The sequence below is a fragment of the Thunnus albacares genome, chromosome 13 (assembly GCF_914725855.1).
Source record: "Thunnus albacares chromosome 13, fThuAlb1.1, whole genome shotgun sequence".
NCBI lineage: Eukaryota > Metazoa > Chordata > Actinopteri > Scombriformes > Scombridae > Thunnus > Thunnus albacares.
This window is the reverse complement of record NC_058118.1, coordinates 1,769,869-1,790,792: the sequence shown is the minus strand read 5'-3', so window position 1 is coordinate 1,790,792 and position 20,924 is coordinate 1,769,869. Positions and strand designations below refer to the sequence as shown.

The following is a 20,924-nucleotide window of genomic DNA, read 5'->3' as shown; positions in this document are numbered from 1 at the left end:
CTATAATAAGAAATGTTCTTCTGTCACCCTGTTCCAGTCACAGATCTCAAACCCCTTTTTTACATGTATGAGTGCAATCTTAACATGAACAGCGTACACTCCATGTTACATAATGAAACATCATGAGTTTCTCAGTCATTTGTATGACAAGGAAATAAAACAAACCTTTTTAAAGACTGTATCAAATGGAGAACATGTTTGATTTTCTGAATTTCTCTGAATTTAGCTTGAACATCCAAAACTAGGGTAAAATCCAAAACAGACCAACCTCACATAGAGCGATCTCTTTTGATTGGTTCGCAGAGATCCCGACCCAGAGCTCATGCTGTGGTTCATCATCTGTTCCCGCAGGTCATGGATTTTGGCCTCAAAACGCCCGTACTCTGCAAGACAAGATTAGAATGGATGAAGACTGACAGCCAGGTCTGCATTGAGACTCCAGTGCTGTACATCCTGGGAAAGAGGAATTCAACCTAACGATGCTGCTAAACTCTATCTGCTTGAATTCTTAAGAGATTATTCTCACTAAAGTGAAATTAAAGGAGGTGATGACAAAGTCAGGGTGTGTGCTCAAGGGAAATTTGCACTTGACATATGCTACTGTATATTATTTTCATTGTGAGCTTAAAACAGTGCACTGCATGTACGTTATTAAAGTAAATGGACACATATACAGGAGGTTTTCTTTACATTTACACCTTCTAAAATACTGTGTTCTTAATTGGTGACATGTCATTTGCTACCAATTTGTCACCAATACTCTACTACAGTAACTATACTGTAGTTAGACTAAATTAATTCCAGCTGACATCTCCTATATTTCTGTCATTTGTGGTCATTTTTAGCCATGCAAAAAGCTAAACCTCTTGCAGCAGACGTTCGTGACTAAATTGATCCATTAAGATTCAAAGCAAAATTCTATAATTAACATAAAAATGCACCCATTTAAATCATGTAGAGGAAAGAGATATGAGCTATCTAATTTGTAATTTGAATGAGCTATTTAAATTCCGGAGGTCACTCTTTGTGTTGCTGGCTTTGCACAGAAAACACACAGAAACACATCATTGATTTCTTTTGTTTACAAAGATGCACTTTGCATGACCCACTAGGATTTCCAGTCAGTGACGTCTGAAGCCATGAACTGAATCGCTCTTGGCAAAGCAAAAGAGGATGTCAGGATGTGAAAACCAGTCACACCGTTGACAAGTATGCTTTTCCTGACAGCGCAGTTACTATGAGGATGAAAAAGCTGATAACTTGAGGCATGGCTGACTAATCTGTCACTCGCAGAAGATCAAGCAGTAAGGGGACATGACATGTTGTGCCATGACATAACCGACCACTGACTGCACTGTGGAAATGAAAAAGAAAGAGCAAGAAAAATAAGACAAATATACTGTAGATATACCTGAGAAGAATGAATGAGTTGTAATTTTAAGATGTTTTTTCTTCAATTTTATCCGAGAAAGCCTGTTTTCTACTAGATGTAATTTTCTACAGGCTGTCAAACAGGCATCCAACTCATCCTTGCTTTCTCTGACACTGATGTTCTTCTTCATCGCGCCATGAGATAGGCTATTAAAGAAATAATTAAACCGAGTTTTCAAATGTGAGCAAAAGAAACTTCTCATTCTCCGTAATCATCTTAACAACAAAAGGAAAAATCACAGAAACACTCACTCTTTCACTTATCTTCCTCTCCTTTTTGCTGCCCATCTTAGCTCTCACATACCTGTCTGCATGTTCACTCTGATGCTGTATCTTCTGCTGCTGTCGTCTCTTTCTTATATTGTGTTCCCCTAATGCTCCTGCCCTGTGTTCTCTACACACAGTCCAATACTGTGTCTCTGCTGAGAGCAGCACTAAGTAGAGAAAGGGAAACACCTCTCTCTCTCCTGTGACTGCTCATAAGCAGCACAGGGGCGGAGACAAGCGCCAAACAGAATAACTGCTCCAGACTGATAAAGCACTGCTTTATCAGTTAATGATATACCAGACAACTCCTCTCCCTGTCACATACAGTATGTCTGATCATAGACCACTGCATTATAAATCTGGAGCTATGAAACACTTCAGGGAGAAAACTTGTAGTTTTGCAGTTATTTTCAGGCATTAGATGACGACTGGCTTTTACAGGTATTCTTTAATTTGTTTGTTTGGCCTGAGGTATTTCAGCCTGACCTTCACTTGTACACCATCCCACATACAGTTTACCTGTCTACGCATCAACGACAAAGGTAACTTAGTAATCTTTTGTGATTCAATGTTGACCTCTATTGTTATGCAATATGACAAATCAATAAAGATGTCTTGATTCCTCCTAAGCATTTGTGCATGTGAATTTGCAAAGTTCATGGAGCACTATGTATATGACATAAGCATCACGGCACCACAGAAGCCTCTGCCTGACCCTTCCTGTATTTCTGAAAACAGAAATCTCTTACTCAGATACCTTAAACACACAATATATCATTTTCTGCCAGAGTTGTTGTCTTCATTGTGAAACAACCAGCTTCTCACGGTTAGGATTCTTTAAGTGTTCATTGTTCAGGAAGTTTTTACCGGGACCCGAATTATCTGCAGAGGTCTCCTCCTCTCCAAAACAAACAGACCAGGTGATTAAAAACACTGAATAAAGCAGTTTCACGTTAAAAATCCTCAAATCAAAAGAACATCAGGAGGGGCTGTGAGCCGAGCTGCCACAAATATTTGCTCAGCTTGTTTCTTGATAACTTAAGATCCAGATGTCCAATGACTAAAATTCTTCACCTGGTTAAAAGATATAGTGAAAAACGACTAAGATCTAAAAGTGTATTGAAAAAATGTGGCTTAAAACTGGATAAAAAATCAGTTTATGTATGTGTATGTATTATGTATAATGTAAGTATACAACTCAACAAAATATATAACATAGGTCTAGTAGTTATTAGACATTTTAACACATAAAGTTACATATTGGGCCTTTAAGTAGCCTACTTTTTAAAACCCACTAACATTCAGTAGCCTGCTGACATTTACATGTGATGCTATGCTTGAGAGAGTTAAACATAGTGCACATACAACTCTTAAAATTCACAGATTTTGAGGTTTTGAGATATTTACTGATGACATTTTTGTCACCACACCAGTACAGTGGAGGTGAACGAGATTTCATTTGCCCACAAATTTCACTTCAAAAATCAACAGCAATGCCTCTTCAAGAAACAACATCCTGCTTACTCTGGATAATCCAAAGATACTTTAGTTTTATCTGCTTTTGTTGGAACAGCTTGCGATGAAAACTGTTGACAGCTGAACTAAACATTATGCACAAAACTGAAACTAAATGAGCTGCACTACAATAGTGAGTGATGGCTAACTATGGGATGGAAAACACACCAGATGTAAAAAAAAAAAAGAAAGCATCATTTCAAATAGATTCTCAAAGGGGAAGGAGAAAGGACAGTGTTTGAAGGGTCACGACCTGGGAGCACAGGAACAAAAGGCAAAGTCAGGAGGGTTGAAACAGTGCATGTGCAGTTGAGGACTGAGAGTCAAACAGGTTGGGAGAGGTAAGGATCAGGTGTGCTTCAGTGGGTCAAATGCTTGGTGAATAGGAGTGAAGAGACTGTCTGTGATCGCATTCACTCAGTGACTCTCAGTGAATGATGCTAATGCTCAGAGCAGCCACAGGTGCCATTGGCACAAACCTGGTGCTGGAGAAGGAGCCCGTCGCGGTGAGCATAGAGCAAGTTCTGATGGGTAAGAAAAGAAAGTAGTTAGTCTCAGAGGGGTTTAGAGTCCAGTTAGACCGCTGTAAGATGTCATCTCAGACTGGAACAAGGAGACGAAGTGGAAAAGATGAGTTAGAAGACTCTGAAGAGGTCTTCAGATTGAACTTGATGACAAGTTGATTTGCTTCTTTATTGATCTATGCTGCATTATTGAACAGTCTCTTGTGAGACAGAGCTAAGTCAGTCCAAACCTCTGCATAGAAAACTTTGCTTTCAGCATCAGCTCTCAAAATTTCTTAAAACTGGTCATGTTTGAGAGGCAAAAGCAATCTAACACCAATTTTCAAGTGACCAGTCTCTGGAGTCACTTGTTGCCAACTATTCAGCATAAATCAAGACATGTATAACAGAACTTTGACTCAAAAGAGAAAGCTTTTGCCTTCTTTAATGTTTGGATGAAGATCTGAGAGAAAATAACCATGATGTAGATACTTGTGTGACAAACAGCTCTTGGTATAAGGGGCTGGACAGTTTGTGAGTTTGGCACCTCTGAGACATTGAGAGGTCTTTGGCTGAGTCACTGCCTCCACAGCCCTCAAGTAGATACCGCTGCTGTTGACCTTAATCAGAGGAGGCATGTTACCAGTCAAAGCTGTCTGATGCATTATATGTTAATGACAGAAACATGTCAGACAGTCTTTGGTTGATGGGGGGTTGTTACAATGTACAGGCTGATGCAACAGGACAAAGAAACCACTCATTTACAAGCAGAATGTTGTTTGTTTAATCAGATAATACCAATTACTATGTATCAGACTTTGTGTCAGTAGATTAAACTTCCAGTTATTCAACATTCACAATTCTCACAGTTATCATTCTCAAGCTAGAATCGATGTCTGGGAAAACGGTTCCATTAGCATCCATTAAGTAAACAGGGGAGATTCCGAGAGGCAGCCTGAACCAAAACAATTTTTGCAGATAACTGATGATTCATGATGATATTTTGTGCTGAGGGGAACACTTTCTGTGTATAACCATGTGAAAAACAGCTGCGACTGTAAGCTCAGTTTAAGTGTCACCTTGACCCTAAAGGTGCCTGGTGGAGTTTACATTCAGTGTTAATCACCAAAATTAATTGTGTGTATTCTTTAGGCCTAAAAGGTGTCTAATGCATTGCATTCTCCATAAAACATATGCACAGTGGATTTTTCTTAAATGTTTGAAACCTGCATTGTTTACATCCATGTTTACTAGCCAGCAGTCTTCTTCCTCACTTTGTTGGTGCATTGCTGTGGTGCATTACCGCCACCTGAAGATCAGTGGAATAGTGTGAAACTATTGTCAGGGATGAGTATTACATCACCTGCATGCACAAACATATACATCCCAATTTAACAAAACAGGGCTCCATATGTAAAAACATGACTCTATAGAACTACTAGTGGTCAAAAACTCCAAAAGGCACTTTTAACTCAAATCTCAATCATAAGAGAATCGTGTAACAGTCAATTTAGTGCTAGAATCCTCTGAGTCTAAATTCTTGCAGTCAGGTGGGGTGAAGGGACAAAAACAAGCCTTGGGATTTAAAAATGACAAACCAAACATGAAATGAGAAGGGAGCTTGCATTATCTTCCTGTCTCAACTATGAGTTGGTACAATTGTCCAGCTAGCATCTAACTTGACGACCAGTGAGGACCCTGTCTTGCTCTCTTCTCAGCCTACATAGAAACCCCACCTCCACTGCTGAGGCTGGCAGGCTGGTGAAGCTGTCACTCATTTGTAGGTTTGTTGTTTTTTTCTGTGTTCTGCCCACAGAACTGACTGTTTTGCTTTCTCCTCTTCTGAGTTAACACCATACAGAATGCAAATGGAGACTTCTGTGGGGATGCTTTTATTGTAACTCTCCAACAGAGCTTAAACACGTGTTTGATAGTGATGTGTGAATAAAGTTAATGAAAAGAAACATAAAGTGGAATTGCTCAGTGGGTAGAGAAGACCTGCTTAAGCACTGTCCTGTGAATGTTCCAGCTGTTGAACAGGATGTTTACACCATGAGCTTCTTGTGTTTGTGCAGTAGCTTGTTTGTGCTGACTCACCTTCTGGTCTGTACTGGGCGATGATGGTGACCACCTGTCCTGCTCCTTTCAGTGCTGCTGCTGCTTGTTCATGTGTGGCTCCTCGTAGGTCAATGCCATTCACCTGTGTGAACAACAAGGCAATACAAAGGATTATTTTTCTGTTGTACTGAACAAAGTACAATGAGGTTGAGGACAATATAAATAAAGGATTTTCACTGAGGCCTCTTGTCAGAATGACTGATTAGGGATTAACTGAAAAAAAATCACTACCTCACATGATGTTCCATGCAAATCAATACTGTAGCTCTCTCTCTCACTCTGTCTCCCATGTTCTTGCTGAGACAAGTTGCCAACCATAAACATTAGCTTCCAGAAATATGCAAGAACATCTTTCACATCTTAAAACATCTCAAATTTAGTACTCTCATAAATAAGCAACTGTCTATGAGCAGGACAGTTACACCATGAGCTTCCTGTGACACAGTTAAGATTCCATCGATGAATTCAATTCTCATGTTTTCAGGACATTGACTACAAATATTTTTCTCTGCCTCTTCAACTTAAATTAAAATAGCATACAAGTGTTCCAACTTCTCACATTATCAAAAGAAGGTTTTTTTCACTAAAGAGGATAAACACAGTTTTCCAGCTCAGTTCTTAAACACCTCTTCCTTAACATTTGGTGTGCTGTTTCAGTGTCAGGAACCTGAACAATGGCAACAGACCAAACAGCCCGAGGTGTGAGTGTAAAAAGAGCCATGCTGGATATGAGCAGATATACTCAATAGGAGGGGAGAGACAGAGGAAGTTATTGTTAGACTTAAAACCAGGCCACTGTTTGAATGTTAACTGTCTGCTTTCATCAAGGTAGACTGATGTGCTGATTGGACACAAATTAAGTGGCAGACAGTGCCATGTTGATTTACTGCAACAATCTGCAGGCTATACAATACCATAACACCACAATTAAATGAGACAGTGTAATCTGTTGCACAGTGTGGTATTAGTGTGGGAGGCAACCTATTACAATTAGCTATAATGAGGCAGAACACTTGACTTCCTCCCAGCTACTTCCCACTGTGTAATCTGTTCATTATCTCAGTCAATCATCATACATACGTTGATATTTATTATTTATTGGTGTGAAAGCCTCCCTGTTTGTTAATGCTGCTGAGTTCATTAAACAAGGGGAGCAGTTTTTCTCAAGATGGAATATGTTTTTAAAGAGGCTGGACTTATGCAAACCTTATTCACAATTAGGTATCATCTTCCAATCTAGCATTTTTAAGAAGCTTAAATGTGGCGTGGAGTGCCCAAACTGCATAAATCAGAGGACAAAGACATCAGAAAGAAAATCATCTCTGATGGAGACTGGAAACCTTTGGAAATCTTTCAATCATATTTGAATTGAACAATCAAAATGAACATATATGTATACGTAATATGTAATATGGATTTATCTTAATGTTGCAATTATTCTAGGAATAGAAAGTCAGGTGATCACTTTAAGTAATTCTCAATTACATTTTACATGATGAAAAACTACACTCACTATGAGGGTGCTTTATGAAAGTCAGAAAACTCTGATTAGTTAACATACACCTTGTTCAGGTGCTGAGTCCAAAAATTGTGCAGAGTACAACACACAGAGGTATTTTTGACACCTCTGTATCTGATGAAGGGCCAATCCAGGCTTGAAAAGTTGTGGGGTTTTTTCTAAATGTAATTTTAAAAAATCTAGTAGGAGCATTCTGCAGTGTTGTGAGACCTGGGTGAGCATAGTTAATATATCTTCCATTTGTTTTGCTCTTTGAAAACACAATGCAAATGCAGACTGTTTGCCACTCAGAGGGAAGAGAGTGTAACATCTGCACATGCTGACATCACACCCATACTCTTTACAGACTGGATGACCACCAGACTTTGGCCATCAGTCAGAATCTTTGAGGAAATCTTACCTGGATTTTCAGGCCCTTTATAGAAGGGACATGTAGCATTATGATACACATATCACAGGCGACTTTATTAATAGATACTGGACCTGAATGTGCAGGTGTAAAAAACTCCTCTACAGGTCATCTGTGATTCATACATAAGTACAGTGATGTTAAAAGTTAATGGCATGCAGTGAGAAACTGGATCTGAAAACCTTATCATTTAACAAGACCTGCGTTAAGTTAACTCACTCTTAACTACCACAGACACACCAAACCTCTCTGCAGGTATATTTATAGAAATACTGCAGCGATTATGTTTTACTAGAACAAAAACCAAAACCAAAACAGAAAAAAACCACAACCAGGTTGTTACTATCTGGCTCTGAACATGAATCTAGGCCAGTAGGACTATTACACTCTCTATTAATATGCTGAGAACACACAGGTTTAACACAAGACAACCATTTTGAAATCAGATCTGTAGCTGCAGTGAGGCTGCATAGCCCTCCTTTAATTAGTTTCCATCTTTCTTTTTTCAAATCACTTTTGATATAAAGATTTGCAGTATGTAACAGGTAAGAAGACATTCAAAAATAAGCTGAAGTATTTGGAGTTATTATAGTCTATTAATACACATTAAATCTCTAGGCCACACATCTCTATAACACACAAGGAAAAAACTCAAAATCCAGATGATGACATGCAAATTTACACATCATGATTTCTAATCTCACAACTCTTTTACATGTTTCCAACATGGGTGTGTTTCTTGCATCTTTCTCTCGTGCACTCACCGATAAGATCTGGTCGCCTCGCCGCAGCTCTCCACTCAGATCAGCGGGCCCTCCAGCCAGGATGAAGGAGACAAAGATGCCCTCGCCATCTTCACCGCCTACGATGTTGAAACCCAGGCCTGTGGAGCCTTTGTGGAGCACGACCTTCCTGGGTTCCCTGTACAGACAGTTCAGATAGTACATCAGCTCAGGGGAGTCAGTGGGTCTCAGCATCCTCAGCTCAGGATAGTGGAGGACAGAGAGGTGGACAACAATCGCGCAGTACTTCGACAAAAGCCTCAGTGATGCTTTTGCTCAGGCAACAGAGCTCAAAGACTGCTGGAGCTCCACAGGGGGATGGTGCTCTACTTAGGATCACTTGTCCCCAATTCAGTTCTGACGGAAAAGGAATCTCGTCACATGCTTACACACACACACACACACACACACACACACACACTGGTTTGCTTTCTCTCTCTCTCTCTCTCTCTCTCTCACACACACACACACACACACACACACAGATACATGTATACGATGTGCACAAACATAAACAAAAGGACACCAGCTCCCTACAGGGTTATAGTATTTTGTGTTCCTGGCACCTCAATATTAACACATTTTTCTTGTGTGGTGCTGAATGTCAGAACTACTTACAGTGTGCATGGAGAGGCAATGGTATGGGTGAAACCTACTGTATGATGACGGTAGTCACTCTTTGTCGCTGTCCAACAGAAGGAATATCTATTTAATTAAACACTGAATTTCAACTATTTTGCAGTTCTGCACAAAAATATTTGCTATTTAGTGACATATCTAAGAGCACCAACACATTATCCTTCCTGAGGATGACCAAGCACATTAATGTCATCATGAACGTTAGCAGCATGCTGCCACCTGCTGGTCAATATATAAATTACAAGTTCATAAGGCAGCAAAGCATATCATTAGGCACCAAAGGTCTTTTTAATTGAGGTGTTTTAGAGGTACAGATGTGTGTTCTCTGTAGACCATCTATTGCCTATTTCAAAGTTAAACACATGAAGATTAAAATCTTTCAAATATGGCACAGGAAAACTACACTACTGGTGTCAGTACGCCATACAATGTGAGCAGAGTAAGCCTCCTGTTCACTGTCCATTAAAGACACATCACAGACTTAATTTAACTGTATTCTAAATTGACTAAACAAGCTGGTGTTATGTATAAACACATGATGTTCTATGCTAAACTGTAATATATTTTGTAGTCAGTGACAGCAACCTCTCTATGGACTCTAACCTTGACGTTAGGCATAATAAAAGCAGCCTCCAACACCAGGCTGACTGCTGATTTGCATACATTTAGGCATTTCTAACAGAGCAGAGACACCCTGATTCCAATCTTCCCTCTGTCATTTTCAACCATCCTTGCAACCATGTAAGTTTTTGACAAATAACATCTTCTGATCACGCAGCAATGCTGTTTGGATGCCCTGCAGAATGAATTGACATTTTGTCAAAGTTATAAATAGATAAGAGTTTGTAGAAAGCTGCTGTGGGGCAGAATACATCTCTCATGAAAGAGAAGAAGAGACTTAATGTGGAGAGAATTGTTTCTTGTTCGTCTGTATGTCATGTCTAACACATTGTCTGTGATCTGATTCAATTGAAAACCAGTCTTCTGAGACTGGTTTGCTGCTGTTGTGATTATAAGGACTGTTTATTATAGTGGCATGGTTCACATAAGACACACAATCAGCCCCCTGCTGTAAACGCATGATTAATCATGGAACATTAGAAACATAAATCATTGAAAAACAAGACTTAAAGTTATACAGCTTCATTATGTTACAGACATTTTTAAAGTCTGGAAAATAATCTGTGTATTGCATTTGCAGAGAGACTTAATGTGTGCAGGTGAAGTTGTACATCTAAGGTACAGAGTTACTGTAGCATTAGCTTCAACTGGATGATGATTGTGTATTGTGCTGTTTTGGATTAAATGGATTTGTTTTGTTGAAAAAAAGAAAACCTGATCCTGTGTGTTTGAAAGTGTGTCTTCTGAGGAGTTTGGTGTTTGGAATACAGAATCAGAATCAGAATTAGAAATACGTTATTGATCCCTGGGGGGAAATTGGGTTCCAAGTGGTTTTATGATAGAAATTCAATGAATACAGACATCATGTCTACGATGAGGCCACAGTCTCCCCATAATCAACCTCTCAGATGAGTTCCATTACAATCTGGCTGATATGATATTCTACAGCTTGTTGAAGCAAAGTCATCCGAGAATTTAAGAATTCTTGTGAATTGATGTTTAAAACTACTAACTTTTCTTGTTTATATCTACACTACATCCCCACTAAAACACAGCCAGGCAGCCAGGATGTGAGACTCTGGAACAATAGCATGGTACTAAAACCTTCTGATCCACAACTTGGATAATTATCCTCTAATTCCAGCACTGTCGCAGTGAGAGATACTCAGGCAAAGCCATAAAGATCTGTAACAACTGCTCAACTATCTCCAGCTCATACAACCAGTCCAGATATGAACAATAATACATAAGCTGTGAGCTGCTCTATGAACACACACATCACAACATAGAAAAACCAGTCACTCACTCAAAACTCTCACTGTTTGAGGTGAAAGAAGAGAGGTTAAGTCAGTTTTATTTATATAGTCTAAAATCACAAAGACAATTCCCTCAGAGAGGTTTACAATCTGTACAACACTGGACCGATTCAAATAAGGAAAAACTCAGAAAGACAACAAGCATCTATCATTGATTGAGGGGGTTGTATGTAGCCACAGCATTAGAAATCTATCAATTCTTGTTTTAAAAGTACACCAAAACATCTTTTTTACATTGCTATCAAACTGATCTTTCATGAAAACCAAAATTGTGCACACTACTATTATTTCTACTACTACTGAATGACTTATTTCACCATCTAAACATGCACCTCCCAACACACTGCAGTAAAACTACAGTATGTCAGATATCAGCAGGTCTGTGTGTTTGCCATGTGTCAATCTTTGATAACAGATTTAGACTTGTGAACGTGGGAGGTCCAAAGTCCTGCATAAAATATTCTGTTGTTATATAAAATAATCAGAATGAAATCAAACTAGAGCTATGGATGTCAGCTCTACATGTCACATTACATTTACAATACATTAATAATAATCCTATCAGTTTCAAGTATTGATGAGATAAAGAGAAGAATACATTATTTCTAAAATTAGCCTCCATGGCAAAACACTTTTAACAAAAGAAGACCTTTACAAGGTGGTTGCTCATCTAATTCACCGCCACAGTTCATTGTAAACTCAACTAGGCTTTACTCAGAGATCAGCTCAGCTACTGAATGACTCAATTTTAAAGTTGTAAATACAGGCTCCTTGTTTCATGACCCTTCAGTGCACCTTTGGTTGCCCACAGTCCCAGAGATATGATTCACTGCATACTGGATCAATCTTTGGGAATATGCACTTATAACTCATTCTTACTCCTATTCACTCGAGACTAAAATGAACCAGTGAATGAACTGCGCTACCATGGTAACAGCATTCAAACCAGGAAACCTATCAGCTGAGCAAAGGTTAAACAGTAAAACGTATTTTTGTTTCTTTCAGCACAAGCAGAGCAATAAAAAAGTCTGTTTGAACAATGACAGACAGCAACAAGCCCCGGCACACAAATTCCCCTATTTAATATTTTACATTATATTTTATAAAATATATAACGGCATTTTTATATATACAGAGAGGTTGTTGGGGTCAGGCACTGGTTAAAGGTTACATTATGGGGTTAGTAAAAGCAACTAACTACAACAGAAGAGGTCACATGTCACCCTGGCAGCATGCAACAGCCTCAACTTATGACCAAATTAATTCATCATTTTGGGTGCTTTCCATTTGACTAACATGGCTTCCTGCCTCCCTCTCATGTTTAGCTCCACCAATGAGGGGTTGAGAGAGAGATGTGAGGAAGACTCGTGAGGATGGAGGGACTGTATTCACCAAATGGGACATCCTTGCTCACTCCAGCGTCATCACCCATGATGCTTCTCATCTGTCCTACAATGTGTAGAAATGATGTAGAAATAAAGTTGGAGCGCCCCACTAGCCTACTGCTTAAGCCTAACACCACATAACAACAATGTCCATGATTCCATTCTAGCCACCAACCTTCATTGCATGTCAAACTCCTCTCTCTCCCCCTGCTTCCTGTATTTTTCAGTGTTCTAACTATCAAATAAAAAAGGAAAAAATCCAAAAATCTTAAGAAATGATTAAGTTACAGTGTTAAAGACAAACACCTGAAGCCTAATGACTGCTGCTCTAACACTGATTAGAGATCTACTGCAGCAATAAAAACAGCTATAAATGAAAAATCTATAATGTGTCTGTGAAAGGCTGCAGGTACAGTAAATCTGTTCTTTTCAGGCTCCAGCTGATGTTATAGGACTTATAATAACCACAACTGTGCAGCTGTAGGGGACAAATATTCGGTTCTCATTTTTTCCTGAAAGAGCAAAGTTACTCTTGGAACGGAAACTAAGAAAAGTAGAAGATGATAATTACTTTATGCATAAACATGAATAATGTTATTCCTGTTTCCACAAGTAGTTTCCTCAAGCTACAGTATTGCAATCATGCAATAATATTAACATTACAGAAAAGCTTCTTTTTCCACAGCAGCCTAGCCATTCCTTTATTGGCCCATTAGATCAGCTGACCAATCACTAAACTTTCTGATTGTAGGGGTGTTGTCATCTGATAGAAAACGTCCTCATAGGGAACACCTGTGGCTCCTCCCTCTGTGCTCCTCTGGAAGACTTCTCTCAGCTTTGATACATTTAATTGATTGGAACATGCTTGATGATGGTAGTACTCGATCAGCCATCATCAAGAATTTCCCGTCACAGGCTGGCAGACGGAGAAGCAAGTAGCATAATTAGCGGAATGGAAAGCACCTAAAGACTTTCCCTGCAAGGAAGCACATTATCCACATACCAGAATTCAAGTACTGTGGATTACCTTCTGTAGATAGGATGTAGACCTAATTTAGACCTACAGCCAGATATATAGCACAGTGGCTAAAAATGTATAGTGCTGAATTTGTTTCAGATTGTTTCTAATTCTTACATGCCCCACCTTATTCCAACACATTTGTCTTTTGTGAGTTCCTCTGTCTATATTGTGAGCCAATCTTTGATAAAACCGTCAATGTGTTGGTGGGAGATAAGGCAAGGATGCTCTTGCTAATTCAGAGCCCTGAAGAGAGTGAGGAAAGAGGGAAGAAAGGCATGCTGGTTTGAGAAATCAAGACCAAGACGTGGTTGCCGGGGGCTCAAAGGAGGAAGCAAGCGACTGAATGCATGAGAGAAAGCCAGGTGGTAATTAAGGACGAGACGGTAACATAGCAAGCTACTTATATGGTGGGATGGGGCACAGTGGTGGAGTGCAGAGACGTAGTGATGGTGGTGGTGGAAAGTACCTGGTGATGTCCGAGTCAGGGAACAGGCCTAAGTGATAGTTTGGGAGGGGGATGGAGTGGAGGAGGCTTTTGTCGCACTCCACTGGGGAATAGTGTCGGGGGGAGGGTGCTTTGTCACATAGTTTGTTCACAGTGCTGTAAACTGGCTCAGGAGGCCTACAGTGGAGTGAGAGACAAGAGCAGAGAGGTTAGTGTCCAGAGAGGGGGGGTGGGGGGAGAGATGAAGGAAAAGGAATAAAAAGATGATGGAGGCACACAGATGAAAGAAGGAAAGAATTATAGGGATAAAGCAGTATGAGATATGGTATAAAGAGCAGGAGGAGCTACTATGATATATGGTTCTCGCTGGTCAAAACACACACAGAAGTCAGAGGGTTGGCATGCTTTACATCTTAAAAAGAAAAGACACTTAAATTGTTTTCATTGTCAATATGATATATCAATATATTAAAAAAACAGTTTGTTTTGTTTTCTTGATCAACTAATTGATTGTCTAAATCAATCAACTAACTAATTGTCTAAAACCTGAAGATCATCCCTTTACCATGAGACAAGCAGCAAACCTTCACATCTGAGAAACTGAAACCAGAGAATGTTGCTTGATAAATTACTTCAATAACTAATTCATTATAAAAATAGTTGACAATACATGTTTTGCTTTTGATTAAGCGATTATTGGAATACTGTAATTGTTTCAGCACATGGTCATCATTAAACTCATTTCACATGAGGTAGTGGTATTAACATTTATTCACATCTAAAGCTTTGATGATTTTTAAGTAATGTAATTTCTGATATGAACATTTATGCAGCTCGATACTGCAATAGCTCTTAAAGTCATGTACTTCACAGGTTAAGGGAATATTGTGCCACTGAATAATATAAATGTACATATAAGATAAGTATACGTGTTGATACAGCATTTAGGTTAGAAAAGGAGATTTATCTCCATACTATGGATAATGTTAAGAGCCCATAATGACTCAGTATATACTGTGATTATCTGTATGTTAGCATGTTAGCACACTCTATTGGAGACACTCCTTTAAGAACAAACTTTAAAAAATCTGGTGATCAGCTTATGTGAACATGAAATAATCTGTATTGAACACAATCATGGAGAACTTCTTATGATCTGTGCGGAGAAGGTTTACAAGGCAACATAGGCACAAAACATTCAACGAACAAACATTCTTCATAACTCTCGGTCAGGCATCCAAAACAAAATAAAGAGGCTCATGCAATAAAAAGTGTCATGGATTCATTTCTATGTCCAGTGATTTCCTTGTGACACAAACTATGCGATATGGGGTGACGGACATGCAAAAGCATGCAGTGCTGTGGGTGACACTAAATCTCTCACCTCAACTGGAAGTGCTGGGACTCAAATCTGTGACCCTCCCCATCATCTAGCGAGGGATTTCTAATGGGATGGAAAAAGTAAACCTTTGATAACCAACCTCTGATGACCATCATTGTGTAATAAAATAAAACGCTATTTAAATTCACATTTATACATGAAAACACTGATCAAAGAATCACGTTGAGGCATGCTACAGAGAACAAAACAACTGAAAACAGACAAACCACGTCCTTGAAAGTACTGAAGTGAATTGCCCATGTCAGGGATTTATAGAGTCATCAACAACATGATCACGACACATCAGTGTGTAAGCTCACACACGATCAGCCTGCATGGAGAGGAAGTGCTCATCTGCTGCAAACACTCAAATTCATATTGTTGGATAAATATTCAGTGAACTCTTGAGTGTGTGCATGTGAACTGAGCTGAATTCAAGTGTGTTAACTGGAGCATACAGTACAGTATGTGAGTTTAGAAAGGAATTATTTATGCGTAAGTGTGTATTTGTGACACTGATCTGTGTGTGTGTGTGTGAGTGTGTGTCTGTGTGTGTGCTGATGTGAAGCTAGTAATCATACTTTTGTAGACAAGATTGGAGTAGATGGATATACTGTACTCTAGGTCTTGCCTATACACTAGCTCATTCATAGTCACGCACATACACAGTGTTGGATGCACTAGACTTGTGATGTCACTGTTTGGCCTGCCTTTAGCATACTGCAGCACAACATCACCCCTACAAGTCTCTCTTCTCCATCCTCCTTTTACTTTCCATCTCTCTGACCGACTGTTTGAACAGGATGCAAACATAAAAACATCTTCACCAAGCAGCTCCATCCCTACCAGCTGACTGTCACTGAGGAAGGAAATGTAGACCTAAAGCTATCTGCTATCATCATCATAACAGCCACACTGTTATCCATCTGAAGAAATAAATTGCACTTATAAAGCCTGAAAGAAGGAGCTAAATAGAGTTTGGGCGGGTTTACCCTCCACTGCATCTGGTGATATGAGCTGCCCTTCAGGCAAGGGTGTTTCACTAATCATATTTCCACATGACTGATCAACATGACAGTACTATCAAAGAAAGAATGAGTGTGAATGTCTTAGGACACTAAACAAAATGAGGTCACTTCATCTGCTTGCACAGTGTTTTCTTCAGACAGCATGAAAGCGATGACTGAGAAGGCTGCAGGGTTGAAGCTTAAGGCATGTTAAAGGTCAGAGATGAGAAATTTCAATGATGTCATATTTTACTGGAGCATGTGGTCAAATACATGCCACCGTTTTTGTACCAGCTGTTATTTCACTTTGGATTCCTGACTGTGTGCTTGTACTCTCAATAATGGTCAACTGGTGAGATACAGAAGGCGGAGAGTCTGGACATTTGGCTTTGTTTCTCTTGCTGAATCATTCATATTGCAGTGAGCTGAGCTGAGGCAACCAGTCAGTCCAGATCAGACCAAAATTCAGTGACCTTGTAAGGACCCATAGGTGCCATTTGGAGTCTGGAAGAGGACTGCACAGCTGGCCTGTGGGGGCAAGGTTCATCTCTCTTTTTCTTTTATTTATTAGCCTTTAACTCAGTCAAGTTTATGTGTTCAAACGTTTGAAACTACAGTAGCTTTCATGTGCCATTCAAACAGTCATAAACACTTCTGATTTTCAACGTCATCAGATGACACAGCTTTTCCGTTAAAAGAGGAAGTTTCAAAAGTCAGGCAATAAGGTGAAAATAACTGAAAACAATGTAATGAGCCTCATAAGAACCTGGACAGCCATACACTACCTAATATTTGAACTTCACACTATATCAGTGATAGAACTAATTTTTACTCAGTAGGTTCCAGTAAATAAATGATAACTGGTATATGCCATAAGAGTATTTTAATTGTCAGCATTACTGAAAATCTGCAAACCATACATATTACCACTCTTTACTTCCTATCTAGTTTATTTTGTCTTCCTTGTAGTAGAGGACTTCATTCAGTACATGACATGCTTGGCTTCAAATGACTATGAGTAGCAGTAGTGGTAAACACAGCATAAGTGAGAACAACTTTTCACATGTAAAGTGATTAAATGAATGAAGCTAAACCCACAAATGACACGTTATCTTCATACATATGAAGCTTACTGGAGATGCATTATCTGTTATTACAGAAGGCTGAGATCCATGAGGATTGTTAGTATCCACACTGTGTCTTCTGACTGTATGTATAGAACACTATGAACAAGAGTGACATGAGCTACTGTCACAGTGCTAAACTTACAGTCAGCATGGTAATCTCAAAGGCTATTAGGGATGCACCTTGGCCAAGAGCAAATAGTAAACCTCTTAACTCCAAAGAGAATGGAGGACTAATCCTTCACTCAACAAAGCTTAACATAGGGGTCCTTCAGTTATCCTCTGAAATGAGCTTTTGTTATCACTCTACTGCAATATTCCTCCACCAGCAAATGCAATATGGCAACACAAAATAATTCTTGCTACAGCACGCAACAATGATCTAATCTAACACAGAAGCGTTATAGAGTGTATAAATTCATTTCTTCACTGTGATATATAACACTTTTGTTGTTGTGCTGCCTAGAAATCTGCTTTGGTCAGTCATTCTTCAATTACTGTGACATATAACCAATAAATAAGACTACTGTAGGTGAGACTGCCACTCAGACCTAACCTGTTTGATGAGCAGCAGGGGGAACATCTACATTCGGGCTCACCATTTGGTGAGCAGGAAGACAAAAGCTTTATAGATTTGACTAGATAGGAAATTTGGCCCACTTGGTCCTGAGCCTTCTGGCAGCTTGCTCTGGGATTAGGTGTTAGGGCAGCTGAGGTGGGGAACTACTAATGTTTGGCTGTGACTCATTCCAGTAAGACATCTTAAGCTTTCTGCTGTTTGGACTGGGAGCAGTTTTCAGTGAGATGTGACTGAAAATCAAACAGGTAGATGTATATGAGGAAAAGGAATAAGACAGAGAGAAAACACAACAATTGACTAGAATAAAGAACCAAAAAGGAGAGGGAATGTGTCAATAAAAAACACTCGAAATGAAAAAGTATTCAAAAAGTTTTTGCAGCACTGCTGGGCACAGCTCTCCCAAATGCTGTGAAACCCTCTGGTGTTGTTTAATTTATGCCTTTGGTTAATACACACATAAACCTCTGGGTTTGCTCAACATGCAGTTTCTGTCACTTTCCAGCACTGCTTTACAAAAATAATGGTTGTAGCAGTGAACATCGCCTTTACATGGAGATGTGACAAATGATTTGTCAGGTTTAATATCAGCTCCTGGACATGCTAAGTTCCAACAGTGGGTATGTGCCATATGTCAGCTACAATCATATCCTGTTTTTTTATGGTTGGTTTCTAACAACCCAAAAACTTAACAGATGCCAGAGAAATAAATAACAAATCACCAGTGAAACAGGATGACAACATCCGTCTCTGCTGCTGATGCCACATCTATACCACAGAAACAGCCAAGACAGACGGATACACTCTTTCTCTGAACGTCACAATTCAGCCTCGTCATTCTGCAAATGTATTTTACTGTCATGGTACTGCGGCTGGGCCTTAAGTAACCTTTGCTATAACAACATAATTTCCCATGATAAGCAACATTACCAAAGACTTTTGAGACAACAGCTTGTACCAACAGCAACAGCAAAACACAATGAAAGTACTATGGCCCTGCTGTGTTTGATTACTTGATGCTTCAGTGGTTTGCGGGTGTGCGTCATAATCACACTAAGTGACATATTATCCAGAAACAAATCATAAAAAGAGACATTCAGCAACACAACACCAGACAACACGACACAGCACAACACGACACAACACTACACAACACAACACAACAAAGATACAGGACAACAGTAGACCAGTGGTTTTCAAATGGCCTCTATTTTATAAATATGTGTTTTTGTAAATTTGATCAGAATGTTATGTTGCATCCCCTCAGGGCTAAAAAGACCCTTCTTTAAGGTCCCAGAGCTCCTTTTTTGAGGCCATATTAGAAAAAACACTGCAGGGAAAACTAGAGGCTGACTTTAGGATCCATGGGGTTTTACAAAAAACAAACAAACAAACACACAAATAAAAAAAAAAAAGCCTGATGATCCAAACACAGAGAAACTGATCTTTTCAAATGGCATCATAACTCAGCATGGAGTTTTGATTGCTTTTTGGATTGCCACACAAACAGTCCAGACAAGGGGCAGACAGGAGGAGCGGGGTGAACACATCTTCTACCTGTAGTTCTAGTAGTCTGGTAGAAAAGGAGGTAATTACCGTAAGAAGGAAAAACCATCCAACCTGTTTATATCCTCTTCCCCCACTAAATGCTTAGGGAGGGGGGAATAACTCCCAGGGGAGATGGGGGTGAGACCAGACTTGTACTCCAGAGTGCCACTGTTGATGGGGGAAGAGATATGATTTTCCATGGCTGGAGAGAAAGCTGCGGAGGAAGAGTGAGAGTGAGAGTAAAAACAGAGTGGATTTGGGGTTCAAATGTTAAATATAAAAGTAGAAGTTTTCTCTTATATAAATATATAGTTTTTAAACAAAAGAAAGAGTATCTATTAGTTCAAGTTACAGATTAAATAACAATAAGAATTTGATATGTTCACAGGAAAACAAGTCAAGAGGGTGAATTAAGGAGGTTGCGTGTGGAGTATTAGTATCACCCAAGCCTTTTAGGCACTTTTAGCTCATTGTTTTGGTTTAACAACACATTCACTGTATTGTTCAGTCTCACTGGTATCACCAAACCCATTTTTAGCAGCAGCAGGCAAGTGTTTGCAGTGATAAACCCTATGCCTGCTTCCTGCCCACCAAATAGCAGTTAAAAAGCCACATATTTCCGTCAGGAGTTGGTGGAGACCACAAACAGAGATAAAAGGAGAGACTCAGATTCATCATCTGGCCAGAAAATGTCTCCAAATGAATGCTAATGTTGCATCGTGTCTGCTAGATGCATATTGAAAGTAGGGCGTTATCTGCTAATATGTGAAGCATAAAAACTTAATATATTACTATAAGTTGATGCATGTCAGGGCTGTGAGTCTGACAGCTTGTTTTGAAGTTTTTCAGTCCTCAAGGGGCCAAAAATCGATTAATGCAGCTTTAACTTGTAGAAAGCTTATGTATTGAAGTAGATTCATATTCATCACTCATATATGGCTTCAGGGCACACAAATTCCATGTGTAATAACTTGTAGACTCATCTTTTAAATTTACTACATAATGCTATCTTCTGTCTGGTTAAACTTTTCTAAAGACAGATGAGTAATCATTTCAAATACAAGAGGTGAGGACTTACAGTGTGTGATATCAGGAGGCCCATAGGGATCTGATAGGTAGACATTGGTGGGCTTCCCCACCTTTAGGTAGACCACATCCGACGTGTTCTTCAGAATGGCCACAGCTTCCTCATGAGACACTTCCTCCAGACTGTAGTTGTTCACCTGTCCAGACAAAGAGACAGTTCTTGTATGTCAAATGAGGAGTTTTAGAAGCTGCCTTGTGTTTTCTTACTGCTCGGTTCAGATGAGTCCAGT

The 20,924-nt window shown here is 39.4% G+C and overlaps 1 protein-coding gene across 22 annotated transcripts in view; it reads right to left on the bottom strand.

Annotated features, from left to right (window-relative positions):
- dlg2 (discs, large homolog 2 (Drosophila)) overlaps positions 1 to 20,924 on the bottom strand; it is a 182,547-nt gene that overhangs the window by 12,546 nt on the left and 149,077 nt on the right. For 11 of the 22 annotated variants that reach the window (XM_044369687.1, XM_044369686.1, XM_044369692.1 and 8 more), the window contains 8 exons: positions 20,687 to 20,831; positions 19,657 to 19,822; positions 15,356 to 15,415; positions 13,993 to 14,148; positions 8,527 to 8,683; positions 5,814 to 5,916; positions 3,693 to 3,737; positions 269 to 383 (listed from right to left, as the gene is read on the bottom strand). In XM_044369687.1, coding sequence (XP_044225622.1) covers positions 269 to 383; positions 3,693 to 3,737; positions 5,814 to 5,916; positions 8,527 to 8,683; positions 13,993 to 14,148; positions 15,356 to 15,415; positions 19,657 to 19,822; positions 20,687 to 20,831 — 947 coding nt within the window. Of the gene's footprint in view, positions 1 to 268; positions 384 to 1,735; positions 1,842 to 3,692; positions 3,738 to 5,813; positions 5,917 to 8,526; positions 8,684 to 13,992; positions 14,149 to 15,355; positions 15,416 to 19,656; positions 19,823 to 20,686; positions 20,832 to 20,924 lie in introns of those variants that run through there. The other 11 variants (XM_044369691.1, XM_044369694.1, XM_044369709.1 and 8 more) reach the window with 9 other exon arrangements.